The following is a 14017-nucleotide window of genomic DNA, read 5'->3' on the forward strand; positions in this document are numbered from 1 at the left end:
CTGAGACCGGTGATGCTGTGCTGTGTGCTGCGTTGCAGGTAATATGCTGTGCACTTTGTTATGTTGCCTTTCATGACATTTTATTGTATGTTTTGCCACCTGTTCAGCTAAAGGGTTAATATTTGTTCATCTAAATTTAGTGTATTTCTGTACTTACCTCATGGTAAATGTAGAAAGTGTTTTTAAAATCAATTTTATGTCACATAATGGATTATGTGGGGGGGGTTTGTACTTATGCTTGTGGAATAACAATATACACTATACGATCACACTAGGATGTCATTTTTGTTTTAAAAGAAAATGGGACTTTCCTGTGATTATCCTGAGACTGGTGATAGTTAGAGTGTATGGTGTGTTGCAGGAGGGAGCTGTGTGTAATAAACATCCCATAATCCACCTGGTCATTGTCTGTAGAAGCGACAGTAGTGTGGAGCAGCATTTCACTGAGCTGTGACCTGTCACACACACACACACACACACACACACACACACACACATGTACTTTATTCATCCTGTAGGGATGAATAACTTCCACACTCACATACACCAGTGGGATGTTTTCCTATAATGGGTAAAGACTTGTTCAACCCACAGAGCTCCAGCCTCAGTTTGATTCATTTCTCAACATCTTGACACGTTTCTGATTTGAACAACAGATTTAGATCTGAAGTTGAAGTGAGAAGTAAATGTTGCCCCCCCCCCCTTCCCATTCTCAGTGTTTGTCGTTTCCTTTTAGTGTCTTCTTCGTTTTGACCTCTGAGTTGAACTCTCCCGATGGACATATTCAGATTTATATCTCCTTTGTTTAAGACTTTGAACAGAGACGGCATCAAGTGTTTTGACAATGATGCTTTAATGTTGTTATTAGAACTGTACTAATGACTGATGTTAATCACACTCAAATATTTGCTGATTGAAATGATAAGTTATTTACACCAGAGTCAGCCGACCAATCAGGTGTTTGTGCACCGACGTTGGCTGACGTCTGCGCCGTGACACTGTGGGAGAAACAAATAGGGAAAAACTAACGAAAACACAGAGTAAAACCGACATTTGAGCGGATGTTGTTTGGAAGTTTGTTGACTAGAATGAGACCGAGCAAAAAAAAAAAACAAAAGAAACGGAGCCGTTATTGTGGAGTGTGAGTGAAACGGTTGGACGCAGAACACACCTGCGGCGCAAAGGTTAGGCTAACGAGCTAACTAATTAGCTGCGTGCTTTAGCATTAGCATTAGCATTAGCACTGTCTTTATGTGAAACCTTTTGACTTACTTCAGTTTTCAGTCGTTTTCATGCGTTTGTGTGTGTGTGTTTAAATGTGTGACTAAATCACCTGCTTATAATAATAATAAGTTGGTACATTAGTGGGGAAATAAGTCAAGCATGTCTTAATGTTTTAAAGTCGATCGTCCATCTTGCATCGGCACAACTCTAGTGCTCAGTTTTGTGTCTTTGCCAAATTCAATGTACAAACATGATGTAGTATACGTAGATAACCTCAAATAAAAGCAAAGTACTGTAGTTGCAGTGAATGACATTTTTGTGGATGTCTTCTGTAATTGTGAAAAAAAAAGTATGATAATCATGATGTAATTGTTATTATTATATTGTACAGAAAAATGACCCAACTTCAGGAGACGTTCTCCACTTCTAAACTCAAAGTGTGATTGTTGTGATAGGGGGGGGTTTAACCTGCAGGGAACTCTCTAGTCCTTTTTGTTGTTGAATCAAGTCGAGGTTTTAGCAAAAACTGAAATGAATTCATCATTTTTAGTCAAATTCATCCATGTGTTTATGTATGTTTGTATGTGATAAACTTGCGTCAACTGGTTTTCTATTGTAGTGTCATAGTTTGTGTTTGGTGTAATTGTTACCATGGTGTTAAATTCAAACTTGTAAACTCTGTAGAAGCAGTAAATATTCTGTGCCATGTTTTCCTGCAAGTGTTTCAGGTGTTTGTTCTTGTGTTTTCCAGGTGTTGTTGGTCAGCTGCTGTTGCCTGGATGGAGATACCAGCTCCCGGACCTTATGGACCAGGCTCAAAGAGGTATATGTAGTAAAGTGGCTTCACACCAGATTTACCTTGTTAAAGATTCTATAAACTAGATTTTAAACTTAACACAGCAGCAAACAGCTATTTTCTATGTAAAGATGTAATGTGTCCTGAGCACTTGTATTTATTTTTTGATATGTTCTCTTACATTGCCAGTAGAGTGAAGAGTTGAGTGTAATCCTAATTTTGTAATGCCGTGATATGATACTGTGTCTGTAAAAAGACAAACCAGCAAAACACAGTGATCCAAATGTTACATCATGACCTCCTAGGTTGCAATCATTGAGTTATGATTTAGATATATTGTTGTGTAAAGTTTGAAAATACTGAGAAACTGCTATAATGGTAAATAAGCTTCCTGTAGGTCCATTTTAAATGACTCAATAAAATGAGTTCTCAAAAGTAATGTTAGCAATATGAAATGACTGATATTTCAAACAGTTTTTGTTGGTTTTCCATTCAGTTAGTTTGACAGTTTAGAGCTCACCATAGTAGTGTTAAGGTTACAAATGACTTATTGTTGGCTGCTGACATGGTTTTTTTGAGATAGGGTTGCTGCATTCGATGCAGTGGGTCAGAGTATCCTTCTACATTGTGTAGGAACATGGGTAGGCATTAAGGGCTTGGGTCTTACCCTATTATGTGTTTTTTAAGCAGTTCAGGATGGTTTTCAAAATGAGATCATTTTCATCAATCACTGAGCTACAAAAGGTTTGATGTGTTTATTGATTCTGGGTTTGGGTTAGCAGTTTATTCAGGTATCAGACAGACAGGCCTCCCTCTGCTGTCTTAAGCTTGTATGAAATGTTGCTGCAGTGGAGTCATATGATGGTATTACTCTACTGCTCGCCTACTGTCATTGGTTCCCTGTTTGGTTTGGGGTTGAGTTTAAAATTGTATTACTAAATTTTACAGCCAGTCAGTGTTTCTGCTTCCTGCCTTGGTCCCGTTTCTGTGTGGTGATTGTCTGCCCTGCCCCGCCCTTATGTGTTTCACCTGTGTGCAATCACCTTAGCTCCTGTGTCTACATAGTCTTTGTTCTCCCCTTTATCTGTTTTGGTTTGTCTGTGTACTTTTGGATTTGGTTGCAGAGCTGTTCATCTCTGAGTTTGTCCTTGTTGCCTGTTGTGGTTCCCTGTGCTTGTTTTGTAAGTTCTTTGTTTATTAGTCCCTCATAATTGTGACAATCTTGTCAGGGTTTGGACAGTGTAGAAGAGATTTATGTGTTGGACTGCAGTGAGGAAGATGTGGACTTCCTGAATGTTGCTTTCTGGGATTAGGACTTTCACAGTTAAAGATAAATTTGTCTGGTTTTGCTGTTCCCAGTAACCCAGGTTACTAGGCCTTTATTAGAAGTCCAGTTACCAGTTATTAGTGAAATAAATAAATTCATATTTTTATGTGGCAGATGAATAAATGATTTAAAATCTTGAATGTTAATGCATAGGAAAAAAATATTAATGTACACAGATTTAATTAATATCTGTCAAAAAGGGTGTTTTATTTCATTTCAAAGTGTGGTGAATGTGCCTTTCTCAAAATGTACAAGATTCAGGTGACATGAGGGGTTAACATGATGTTACTTAACCAATCAGATGCTGTCAGGGTGTATGTGTCATTGTGTTTTTGTAAAATATTTTTTGTGCAAGATATTTTGTCAAATTCCTGCTTTAATTATTATTAATCTTTTTTTTCCTTGCTGTGGATTGATTAAGGTGAAATCTGGACTGACGAGAGCTGCGTGATCTGCATGTGTGTATATGATGGTTGAGCCTGTGGTGAGTAAACTTTACATATACTAGTGTTAATGTTAATAAAATATTTAATGTATGTTGTGTTTTAAAAGAAAAGAAAAATGGTTATATGGCATTGTTTTATTTACATTACCTCTTACTTTGTGTTTTCAGTGAGTGGCAGTAAAAGAAAGGGATGAACAGAGGAGAAATGTTAAGCCATTCTGTTTCATGTTAATATCTAAAATGTGTTCAGTTCATTTGATGGACAGTAAGAATAGTTATGATGATCATTGAGAAACAATATTAGGATGTGCATATATTTATATCAGTGGCATGAACATTTCATTGAGTAAATATGCACTAGAACACATTTATCTTTTGTTCAGAATCAGCTCCTTATCACAGGTAACCAACACTGACTATCTACTGACTTTGATGGGGAAGCGTCTCTGTCTCTGTCTCTGTCTCTGTCTCTGTCTCTGTCTCTGTCTCTGTCTCTGTCTCTGTCTCTGTCTCTGTCTCTGTCTCTGTCTCTGTCTCTGTCTCTGTCTCTGTCTCTGTCTCATTGTATTTTATAATAAATATATAAAAAAAAAAAAAAGAACTTTATTAAAAGAAAACATTTTTATAAATATACTAAGTCAAAAACAGCAACACTGCTAGATGCAACAACAGAGTATCCAACATCTACTTACACATAGGACTTTGGTAGCCAATTCCTCAGTATATCTTTTGCCCATGATATACTGAGGAATTGGCTACCAAAGTCCTATGTGTAAGTAGATGTCGGATACTCTGTTGTTGCATCTAGCAGTGTTGCTGTTTTTGACTTAGTCAGGTCTCCATACATACCAGAATTAGCTGTCGGTTCCATTGGTTCCGTTGGTTGGTTTCTCTTTCCCCCATGGTTTGTGAGCAGGAATGGGCTTGGTGTCATCAGCAAGGGGCTCTTGGTGCTGGTGGAGGAAAAGGCAGGAGGTAAATGGTTGTGATAGTGTTACCTACAGCTTTTCAACACTTACCTTTCATTGATGATTACACACAAAAGGTGTCCAGGTGAGACTTCCTAATTGGTGACACCACAGCTCCTTACACTCACATAAATCAGTCTAAAAATAGTATTTAGATGAAATGTTCTTGCCTCCTTTGGGTTTAACACACCTGCAAACAATACATAAATAAAAGCACAGTTGTATTTGCTAGGATGTTAACATGTGAAGTGACTTACCAGAGTGTTTGCAGAGAGCACCCTTCAGTCTTTGCTTTCCAACCCAGTGACACTTAGTCGTTCCTTCATCCTACACAGCTGTGAGCAATGAAGCACATGGCAGAGACAATGAGTGCAATGGCTGCCGCCTGGTGTAGACAGAATGAAGAAATGTTAGAAAGACTTACAGGAAAGGAGCAGGGCATCCCCCACTCAGTGGACTCACAGGCCTTCACCCATGCCTTCAGTTTTTGCTGTCCAAGCCATTGTTTGCTGTGAGGAATGAAGCAGAGAGAGCGAGACAATAAGGGTAAAAGACTTGCCAGAGAAAGAAGTTAGCAGGTCCTCAGTGTTTGCTGTGAGCAATGAAACACACAGCAGAGAGAGCGAGACAATGAGGGTAAAAGACTTACCAGAGAAAGAAGTTAGCATCCCTCCGCTCGGTGGACTCGCAGGCCTTCACCCATGTCTTCAGTGTTTGCTGTGAGCAAAGAAACACACAGCAGAGACAATGAGGGTAAAAGACTTACCAGAGAAAGAAGTTAGCATCCCTCCGCTCAGTGGACTCACAGGCCTTCACCCATGCCTTCAGTTTTTGCTGTGAGGAAGGAAGCAGAGAGAGTGAGACAATGAGGGTAAAAGACTTACCAGAGAGAGAAAGAAGTTAGCTAGCAGCCTCTGCTCAATGGACCTGCAGATCTTCACCCACATCGGTCTTCACACAAGGGCTGACACACCAGCACTGCTGCTCAAGTAGCACACTACTGATTGCTCACACCTGTGAACAGCCAATCGCATCTCCTCACTGGGCGGTGCCTCATTGACACTCCTAATTGGACACAGCACCCAAGCCTTCACAGGGCTGCACCTCGTTGACACTCCTAATTGGATCCTCCTGCATCAATACAAACAAAGTCAACCTCTTGCAATCACCTCCAACTTAAACACAAGCCAGAGAAAGTATGTAAACACCTGACAAAACTAACACATCACAGAAGACTTCCAAGCAACACTTGATGATTTGCACAAAGCTGAAAAAGTCACTTTACCTCTGGAACTACAATCCAAATAACATGTTACATTCACAAGTCCACAATACACAAACCGTGGTGCATGACCTCCACAAAGGAAGCCAAGTGGTGCATCAGGACAATCCACCTTCACCCACTACACATTCTGTACAATGACTTCCAGAGAAGCATATCACCCAAACAGCAATGATCAGCATCTGATAACCTATCAACACTGACAGTATCTCCAGTTCAAGAAAGACAGCAGACATCATGAACTTTTAAGAAACATCTCCATCACACACAGTAGCTAGCACTAACTGCTGAATGAGTCCTGATCAGCAAGAAACCAGTTACACAAAATCCACTGACTCCTGTTACTGAAAAGACATTATACTACAGTAGAAGGAAACCTGTCAAAATATTCTCACATAAAAGTACAAAGTAAGTAAGTCAGTCAGTTACAAATGTCTCCAACAAAACATGTTACATTGCATATGGGGGTGGTGGTGGTGGTGGTGGTGGTGATAAAACAACTACCTAACCTACTGCCAGTGATATAGATGACCTGAACAAAATAACACAAACACCTTGACACCACAGCTACAATCCTCTTGGAGCATGACTTCAGTGTTGGCATATCAGTTATCTGCCTCCTTCATTGATTACTAATAATCTGTATGATCCCTACCACACAACCAAATGAGATTCAAGCACTTGTTACATCCAAGGACTCACTGACTTCTCCTACCACTGTCAATGATTCCTCTTCCATTATCTCACAGACTCATTACTGCCACCGTGTGTCCAAATCAATAATGAAATCTAAAGCCAAAATAAAAAAATAATAAAAATAATATAATCTGCCAACACTAACTAAAACTGCTACTACAGACACTGTGTTTGTCTATATTTTACACTCACATAAAGATCACATCACATTTTATGACTAATCTGTGCAGAAAAACAGATCTTTCTAAACACTTCACTGACCTCTTCCTCACCACAAACATGCTCACATCTTTGGTTCCCTCACACACTTCATACTACATGATGCACGTGTAAGTGTGTGAGAGATGCTTCTCACCAAATAGTCCATCAAGGTAAGACATCTCCAATTGGACCCTCTGTATTCGTACATCAAAACTTCTCTTCCCCCATCTCACAGTTGATGAGCAGCAGACCAGCTGGACCTACCACAACAACAAAACAAACAAACAAACATCAGCAAACCAATGGTGCCACAGCACATTTAACCCACTACATACACTGAACTGGACATTTCACAGTGTGCACCTTTACTGCCTCTCATCCATGTTGATCTAACAAGTGGGACTGTCAAACATCCAGCGTGAAACAACAACACCACCACACTGTAAGAAATGAGGGACTAATCACACTCATGTAGCTTCTACTGCTAGACAGCTAAAATACAGCGCACACACAAGTCAAAGACACATACATTTCACACAAGCCAAGGACTGTACACTTTGGTTGTTGATCTCAAATAGTCATGCTTCTTCTTGTTGTAGTAACAACAAACAAGACAGAGGCTATGTTGTTACATCACCTACTGCAGAGTCAAAAAAAACTATTTCCACAGCTACAGAGGTTGAAAACAACTTACAGTCTGTTCAAAAGAACCAATGGACCATAAACACATCTCAGTGTGAGCTGACACAGTAAGGACATCAACTGTAAGATGGTGAATAAACTAAGAGCCACAGAGTTCATATGCCAACAGCTAAGTAGACCATGTAACACATGAAGTTGTACATGCAATATACTGAATGACTTCCCACTTCTATCTCACCTGACATCAGGTAACACTTAACTGGGCAGCTCCAGTATCAGCACCACCATCTTACAAGGACTCCTGTAGAAGAAACAAGACAAGACCAACAGGCCTTTGACACACACTCAGATATAAGTTGATTGTCCAAGTTCTGTCAACAAACTTCATACTAAAGACATTTACATACCTTACTACACTATGACATTTTTTCAACATATTATACTGAGACCCCCCCCCCCTCCTAATACAAAAGCAGAGTGACAAGATTGCAGTCCAGGTGGGTTCACAGAGCGGAATAAACTCCATCACCTTATCTGCTTCTCGCTGCTAATCCAATTATTCAAAGTGTCCAGACCGCCGCCTTGTTCACGCAAGAAAAAGGCCCCCGAGCAGCAAGACGCCTCACTGGGTTTGCTCCAGTTGTGGTCCCAGAGGAGCTGCCGAGATAAACGCACACACAGATAACCAAATGAAGTGGTAATTAGTGGATCGCTTCACAGCCCTCTGAGCTCTTTGTTTTCTGCTGCCTCCTGCTCATGTGTCATGTCTACATCTATATGTATTTATTTATGTGTATGTGATATTCATGTAAAACATTACATACCTGAAGGGAAAGTCAGTACAAACACTTCACTGGTACAGATTCATTGTTTTGCTTTGGCAGTATTAAAGTTTCCTTTTATCCATCAACTCCACCTTCAAACAGGAAGTCAGATTACATTACAACCCAGATACAGAAAGAAATGCAGCATTTTCATGTTTGCAACAACATCATTTACACAGTGAGCATCCTCCAGGTCTGCAGAGTCAGCGGGTGGGGGTGGGCAGCCCAGTGACATCAAGTCCCCAGGACAAATCCTCAGAGGAATCTCCTACTCTTTAACTGTCACATTGAACACACCGCAGCTCTGACCTGTTAAATATTCCCTCCTCATCAGACCTGGTCTCATCAACATAATTGTTTGTACATTTCACTAGAAATGGGTCAGATTCTTACAACACTACAACTGCAATATCTCATCTACACAAGTGTTCAGACCCTTTGACTTCATTTTTAATTTGTGCCATAAGGTCTCATATCTCACATAGCAGGTGAGGACAAAAACCAAACCATGAAGTCCAATATAAATTTAGGAATCAAGTTCAGGTTAGGTTCTTCCTTTTGAAGGTTGTTTACAAGGTTCCCACCGTAACAACAACAACAACAACAACAACAACAACAACAACAACAACAACAACAACTCAAAGCTGTAATCACAGCAAATGGGCATCTAAATACTTTTTTAAATGACAGATTGATTTCTTTTTCAATAAACTGATGGGCAGTTAAATCCATTTACACTTCAACCAACAACACAGAAAAAGCTGCAGTACAAAGAGCATAAGACACTAATTATCTTCCTCCTTACTGCAGGTTTCAGGAGAGGCACATAGATGGATTGGGTGTGTAGTAACCATGACACACAGTGGCCTTCACTTCAGGGACGTTTCATCCCACTGCATTATAAACAGCCTGAGTGTTGGAGGATGTCCAGGTACAGTCCCAGTGTTTCCCCTGTGGTAGATTTCCCTTTGAATCTCACTGGATTACTCTGATACTAAAGATCATTCTCAGGCAGGTTTTGCATCTTTTTGATCTGATCTCTACATGGATTTAAAGATGAAGTTATGAATGAAGAGCCCCTGAGTGCAGATATATGCGTGGGAGGAGCAAAAGCAGCTATGCAACTAACAACCCAGGCTTCTGTTTTCAGAGGAGGCCATAAACTCACTCACCATCAACTTAAAACCTCTCACCCTCCCCTGCCCACCAGGGTCTGTGATTAGCCAGCAGCTCTGACCTTTGCGGGGCCGGGACAACAATTAGCTGCAGCTCGGCCGGCTGTAATTGAGGGGGACAACAGCTGCCTCTTAATGGCACCTTCGCCTGTTTTCAGCCACACTGGCTCAGGAAGGAAAAGTTCCACCTTAAGTTGAAACTCAAGGTGCTGAACAGGTTGGAACTGCTCTGTCTCTCCTGGACACTCCAACCTGTAAGCCACCATCTCACCGCAGTGCTTGTTTTCACCAGTTCAATACAACCTACACACCACAGAGAAAATAAAAAACTGCAGTTATTTCACCAAACTGACTCTGACAAAGTAAATTTAAGGTTTTATCCACCTTTAACACCATATTTCCTCCTAAAAAGACACAATCTATTCCTTGTTTGTACCACTAAAGAGATGCATCTGTGATTAGCAACTACATCCACTGACTGAGGGGGGGAGGACCCTGCAGGAGCTTCACCTGTCATATCAGGCTGGAAGGGGAGGGAGACTCATCTGAATTTCAACATCGACCCCCCCAGAGGGAAGCAGCATTTACTGAGATAGTAAACCCGGCTGACAGAAATAAGGATACAGTGTTTTACATTAGTGAGCTGATTTATAAACATGTCCAACTGGATGACATGAACATTGTGCCACTAACTACAGATTCAGTTGCTATCACAACTGACAAGGAGAAGCAGCAGGTGATCAAATATGAGAAGCTGGAACCTAACTTCATATTTCATCTGAGCTTGATTCATTTTTACAGCTACATACTTTTAAAATCACTGAATTTACAATCACAACTGTTACCTACTGCTGCAACGTGAAATCATCTACACTTTCAATATCTTTATTTCACTTTCATGTTCAGTTTAATTATATTATTGGATTTGAAGTGTTTACTGCTCCCATCGTCATCAGCTCACATCATCCGACTGACTGACATCCAGATGTTGACGTTGCAGCAGCTCAGAGCCGTTTGTTAAACATCCAGATCTGTCCGATTAATCGGTCATAATTTCATGCACTAAAGAGTCATCAAAGTAATTAGCAAATGATCTGGAATTGCTCAAAATCTGACTTATTAGCATAACATTAATTGCTTTGTTTCATAAAAGCCAGCTGGCTAATTGTTCTCTGTTCCCCCGAACACTTAATTGATCCAGAATGGAGAGGTGTGTGTGTGTTGCTGTATGAGTCATGAAAATACCATGAAAAACCTTCCTGCTGAAAATCACCAAAATCAAAGCAAATCTTGACTCAGATTTTTACATAAAGACAAAATTCAATCAATGAATCAACTTATATGCAAATATGATGATCGATTAATGGTTTAGGTTCGATGGTACCAGCTTTTCACATGAATGTTTGCAGCTTCCTCTTCTCCCATTTCATTTCTCCATCCTTCTCTTTAAAGGAGCCATTTGTAAGTTATAACATGATGTGATCATCACATCCGTCACCAGCTCCAACCTTGACCCCGCCCTCCCTCGCTCTGCTACAATCACACGACCAATCACCACCCTGACCTTGTAAACCACTGTCATTACATGTCTCCGCCCCCAGTCACTCATCGCATACAGGTGACACCCGTGAACAAATCAAACACACTCACAGCCGCTCATAATCGCTCCTCTTATTGCCTTCCTCACGTTTCAAACACACACACATGATCACAATGTGGCTTTGACCTTTGACCTCTGCACATGTGCTGCTCTCATCTGGAGCAGATCATCAGCCAAAAAGTAAAATTCATTCATTCATTCATTCATTATTCCCTAGATTTCAACATCTTCTGATTCTCACTTTGTCTCCTTTGCAGTTACCTTCACTTCACTGTGCCCAACAATCTATAGTCAATAATCAATATTGACAAACATTTACAAAAGTATTCAGACACTTTGCTGTGATGAGTCCAGAACAAACATCACAATCATATAAAATGTCCCACAGTTCACACTGCAGGTCATCAACCACCAAAATCGGTGGCTGCAGTTCCTCTAACGACCACTAGAGTCTGGCTCCAACAGTGAGTCAGTCCCCATAGACTCCCATGTTAACCCGTCCAACTTTACAGCAGAAATAAACATGTTTACAGCCTGGTACAGAAACTGTTTTGTTTATATAACTCACTTGTTTAGATTTTATTAAGGACTACAGTTATGGAGAATTGAGGGCGTGACCTTTTTGTCCATTTTGAGATTAGCTGGGAGTCAGGGGCGGAGTCAGGCACTGCCAAGACCCTAACAGTGGAGCTTCAGAAACCTGTGCGTGACATCCATCTTTATTTACAGTCTGTGGTCAGGACAAAAAGGAACAAGGATATAAAACCGTTTCTGTTCCCAGGACAACCGAGGCCTTTGTCTATATTGAATATATGTTGCCACATATGTGTCTTGTACACGTGGATTCAAGACACTCAGATTTGAAGTCTCCCACCTGGAGACAAAGACAGGAAGCCGGGGACACGATCTCGCCGTGGTTCTCCCGATCCATCCTGCTTTGATTGGAGACAGAAGACGAGGCAGCGATCCGAAGGAGGCCGGAGTCGGAGCGCTGAATGATGAAGACGATTATGTTTCAAGGGTTTCACGTGGCGAACTGGAATTCATGTCCAGCCTTAATAGTGCTCGTTTTCTGCCTTGTTCACTCCATTAGCGGCGAGCGGGGGGCCCGAGTGCCGGGCCTGCCGCTAATTACGGCATGAGGGATGATCGGCGAGGGCTCATTACCGGCGGTGCGGGCCGAAACATACTGTCTCTCTCCTGGATAATGATGTTGGATCCGTGGAGAGGGGAGGCCGGCGCTCGCCGCTTCATCAAACGTCTGAATGTCCAGGGGTTAACGTGGCTGTTGACTTCTCCGTCTCTGTACCGTTTCCTCTCTGAATCAAAAACTCTGCGGCCTCATTAACATGAAGCACAAGTGAGAGCAGGTTTATATGTTCACGCCATCGCGAGTTCAAATGAAATCTGCTTCACTGCCGCGACACAGTACGATCTGTTCTGTTCTCTGGAACGATCCACAAACTACTTCACAAACATCACTTCGATGGTGTTTCAGTCTCTGCACGCACAGCTTCATATGAACCCTGACCCTCAGAGTCCATTTAAATAAACTCAATTTAACTCCCTTAAACACTCATTAAACAACAACAATAAACAACATGTAGGGCTCAACTTTTTAACCACTAAGCATCACATGTAGGTTTTTGACCTTTAAAGTTACAGTCATACCGTTCACCTGCTTCGTTAAAGGACCACGTCTGCAACTGTAGCTGCCGGATCATTATTTTCTACAAGTGTGAAAACCTCGTTCAGAGTCACGGTGACGTCTGTGATAAACAGAACAACACTGACACAGAGACTGCAAGGAGGAACACAATGACCGACGAACGCACTTTACTTTGAAGGTAACAGGATGTAAAGTCATGTTTCCATGATCTGGTTAAACTGTCGATCTATTTCATCAACAGGTTCAGGCTGTGAGACTTGATTCCCTGAACATCTGACAGCAAACACTTACACACACACTGCTTCCCATCTTTGTGCTAAGCTAAATTAAGCTAAGCACTTTCAAAATGGCATACTGTTCCTTTAACACTACATTTGTCTCTGTTCAGACCTCTCTCTCTCTCTCTCTCTCTCTCTCTCTCTCTCTCTCTCTGTCTGCCCCCTGTCTCTCTGCCTTGGAAACCCCTCGACTGTCGGACTCATTACAGCCTCTTACCTGACACAATGAAGCAGAACTAAATGCTGCCTGATGTTGAGCCAGCGATCTGTCACAGCTCTTTCAGCCCAGCGTCTGAGAGAATAGAACCAGACCAAAGACAGAGATCAACTCAACCTCAAATCTTTCTAATGTTCAATTCTGATGTGATTTTTCTACATAAACAGAAAATCTGATTTTTTTTTCTTTATCAGAAGAGCACCAAAAAAAAACTGCTTCAATTTGATGATCAAATCCAGAGGGATTTACAAAGAGTGTGACGGTCTAATAAGCTCAGACTGACTTCATTCCCACAGAGGCTGTTTTAAATGAGCATCACAGTCTGGGTGGGAAATTACCAGCCCCCCCCCCCCACTGTGTCAGAACCACAGACTACAAATACAGTGTCATGAGTTTAATATTTAAACAGCCACAGTTTTCACACAGAAAGAATTCAAAACACTTACAAGCTCCAAACTCAAAAATTTCATGTGACTCACATTTTCTGCTCCAAGATAAATTATTCAGAAACTACAACTCCCATGAGTCTTAGTCATCAAAACTCATCAAAATATCTTAAAGGACAAATCTAAATATGATAAATCTCATTCCTCTTCACCTTCCTGCTGCCCCAAATATTCACTACAGCACCAAACATGGATTAATCCACCGCTGAAAATAGTCCCTAAATGCA

General features: G+C 41.1%; 1 protein-coding gene across 1 annotated transcript in view; it reads right to left on the reverse strand.

The window, feature by feature from the left end:
• Positions 1-5707, reverse strand: part of LOC147817281 (uncharacterized) — an 82274-nt gene extending 76567 nt beyond the window's left edge. Inside the window, exons 1-4 of the mRNA XM_087171146.1 lie at positions 5645-5707; positions 5410-5477; positions 5185-5269; positions 974-998 (exon numbers count right to left, since the gene is read on the reverse strand). Of these exons, the coding sequence (XP_087027272.1) occupies positions 974-998; positions 5185-5269; positions 5410-5477; positions 5645-5707 (241 nt within the window). The remainder of the gene's footprint in view (positions 1-973; positions 999-5184; positions 5270-5409; positions 5478-5644) is intronic.
• Between the last annotated feature and the right edge of the window lie 8310 nt (positions 5708-14017).

Source organism: Seriola lalandi, unplaced genomic scaffold, assembly GCF_002814215.2.
Source record: "Seriola lalandi dorsalis isolate HSWRI2012SDOR001 ecotype SW California unplaced genomic scaffold, Sedor1 jcf7180002054977, whole genome shotgun sequence".
Taxonomy (NCBI): domain Eukaryota; kingdom Metazoa; phylum Chordata; class Actinopteri; order Carangiformes; family Carangidae; genus Seriola; species Seriola lalandi.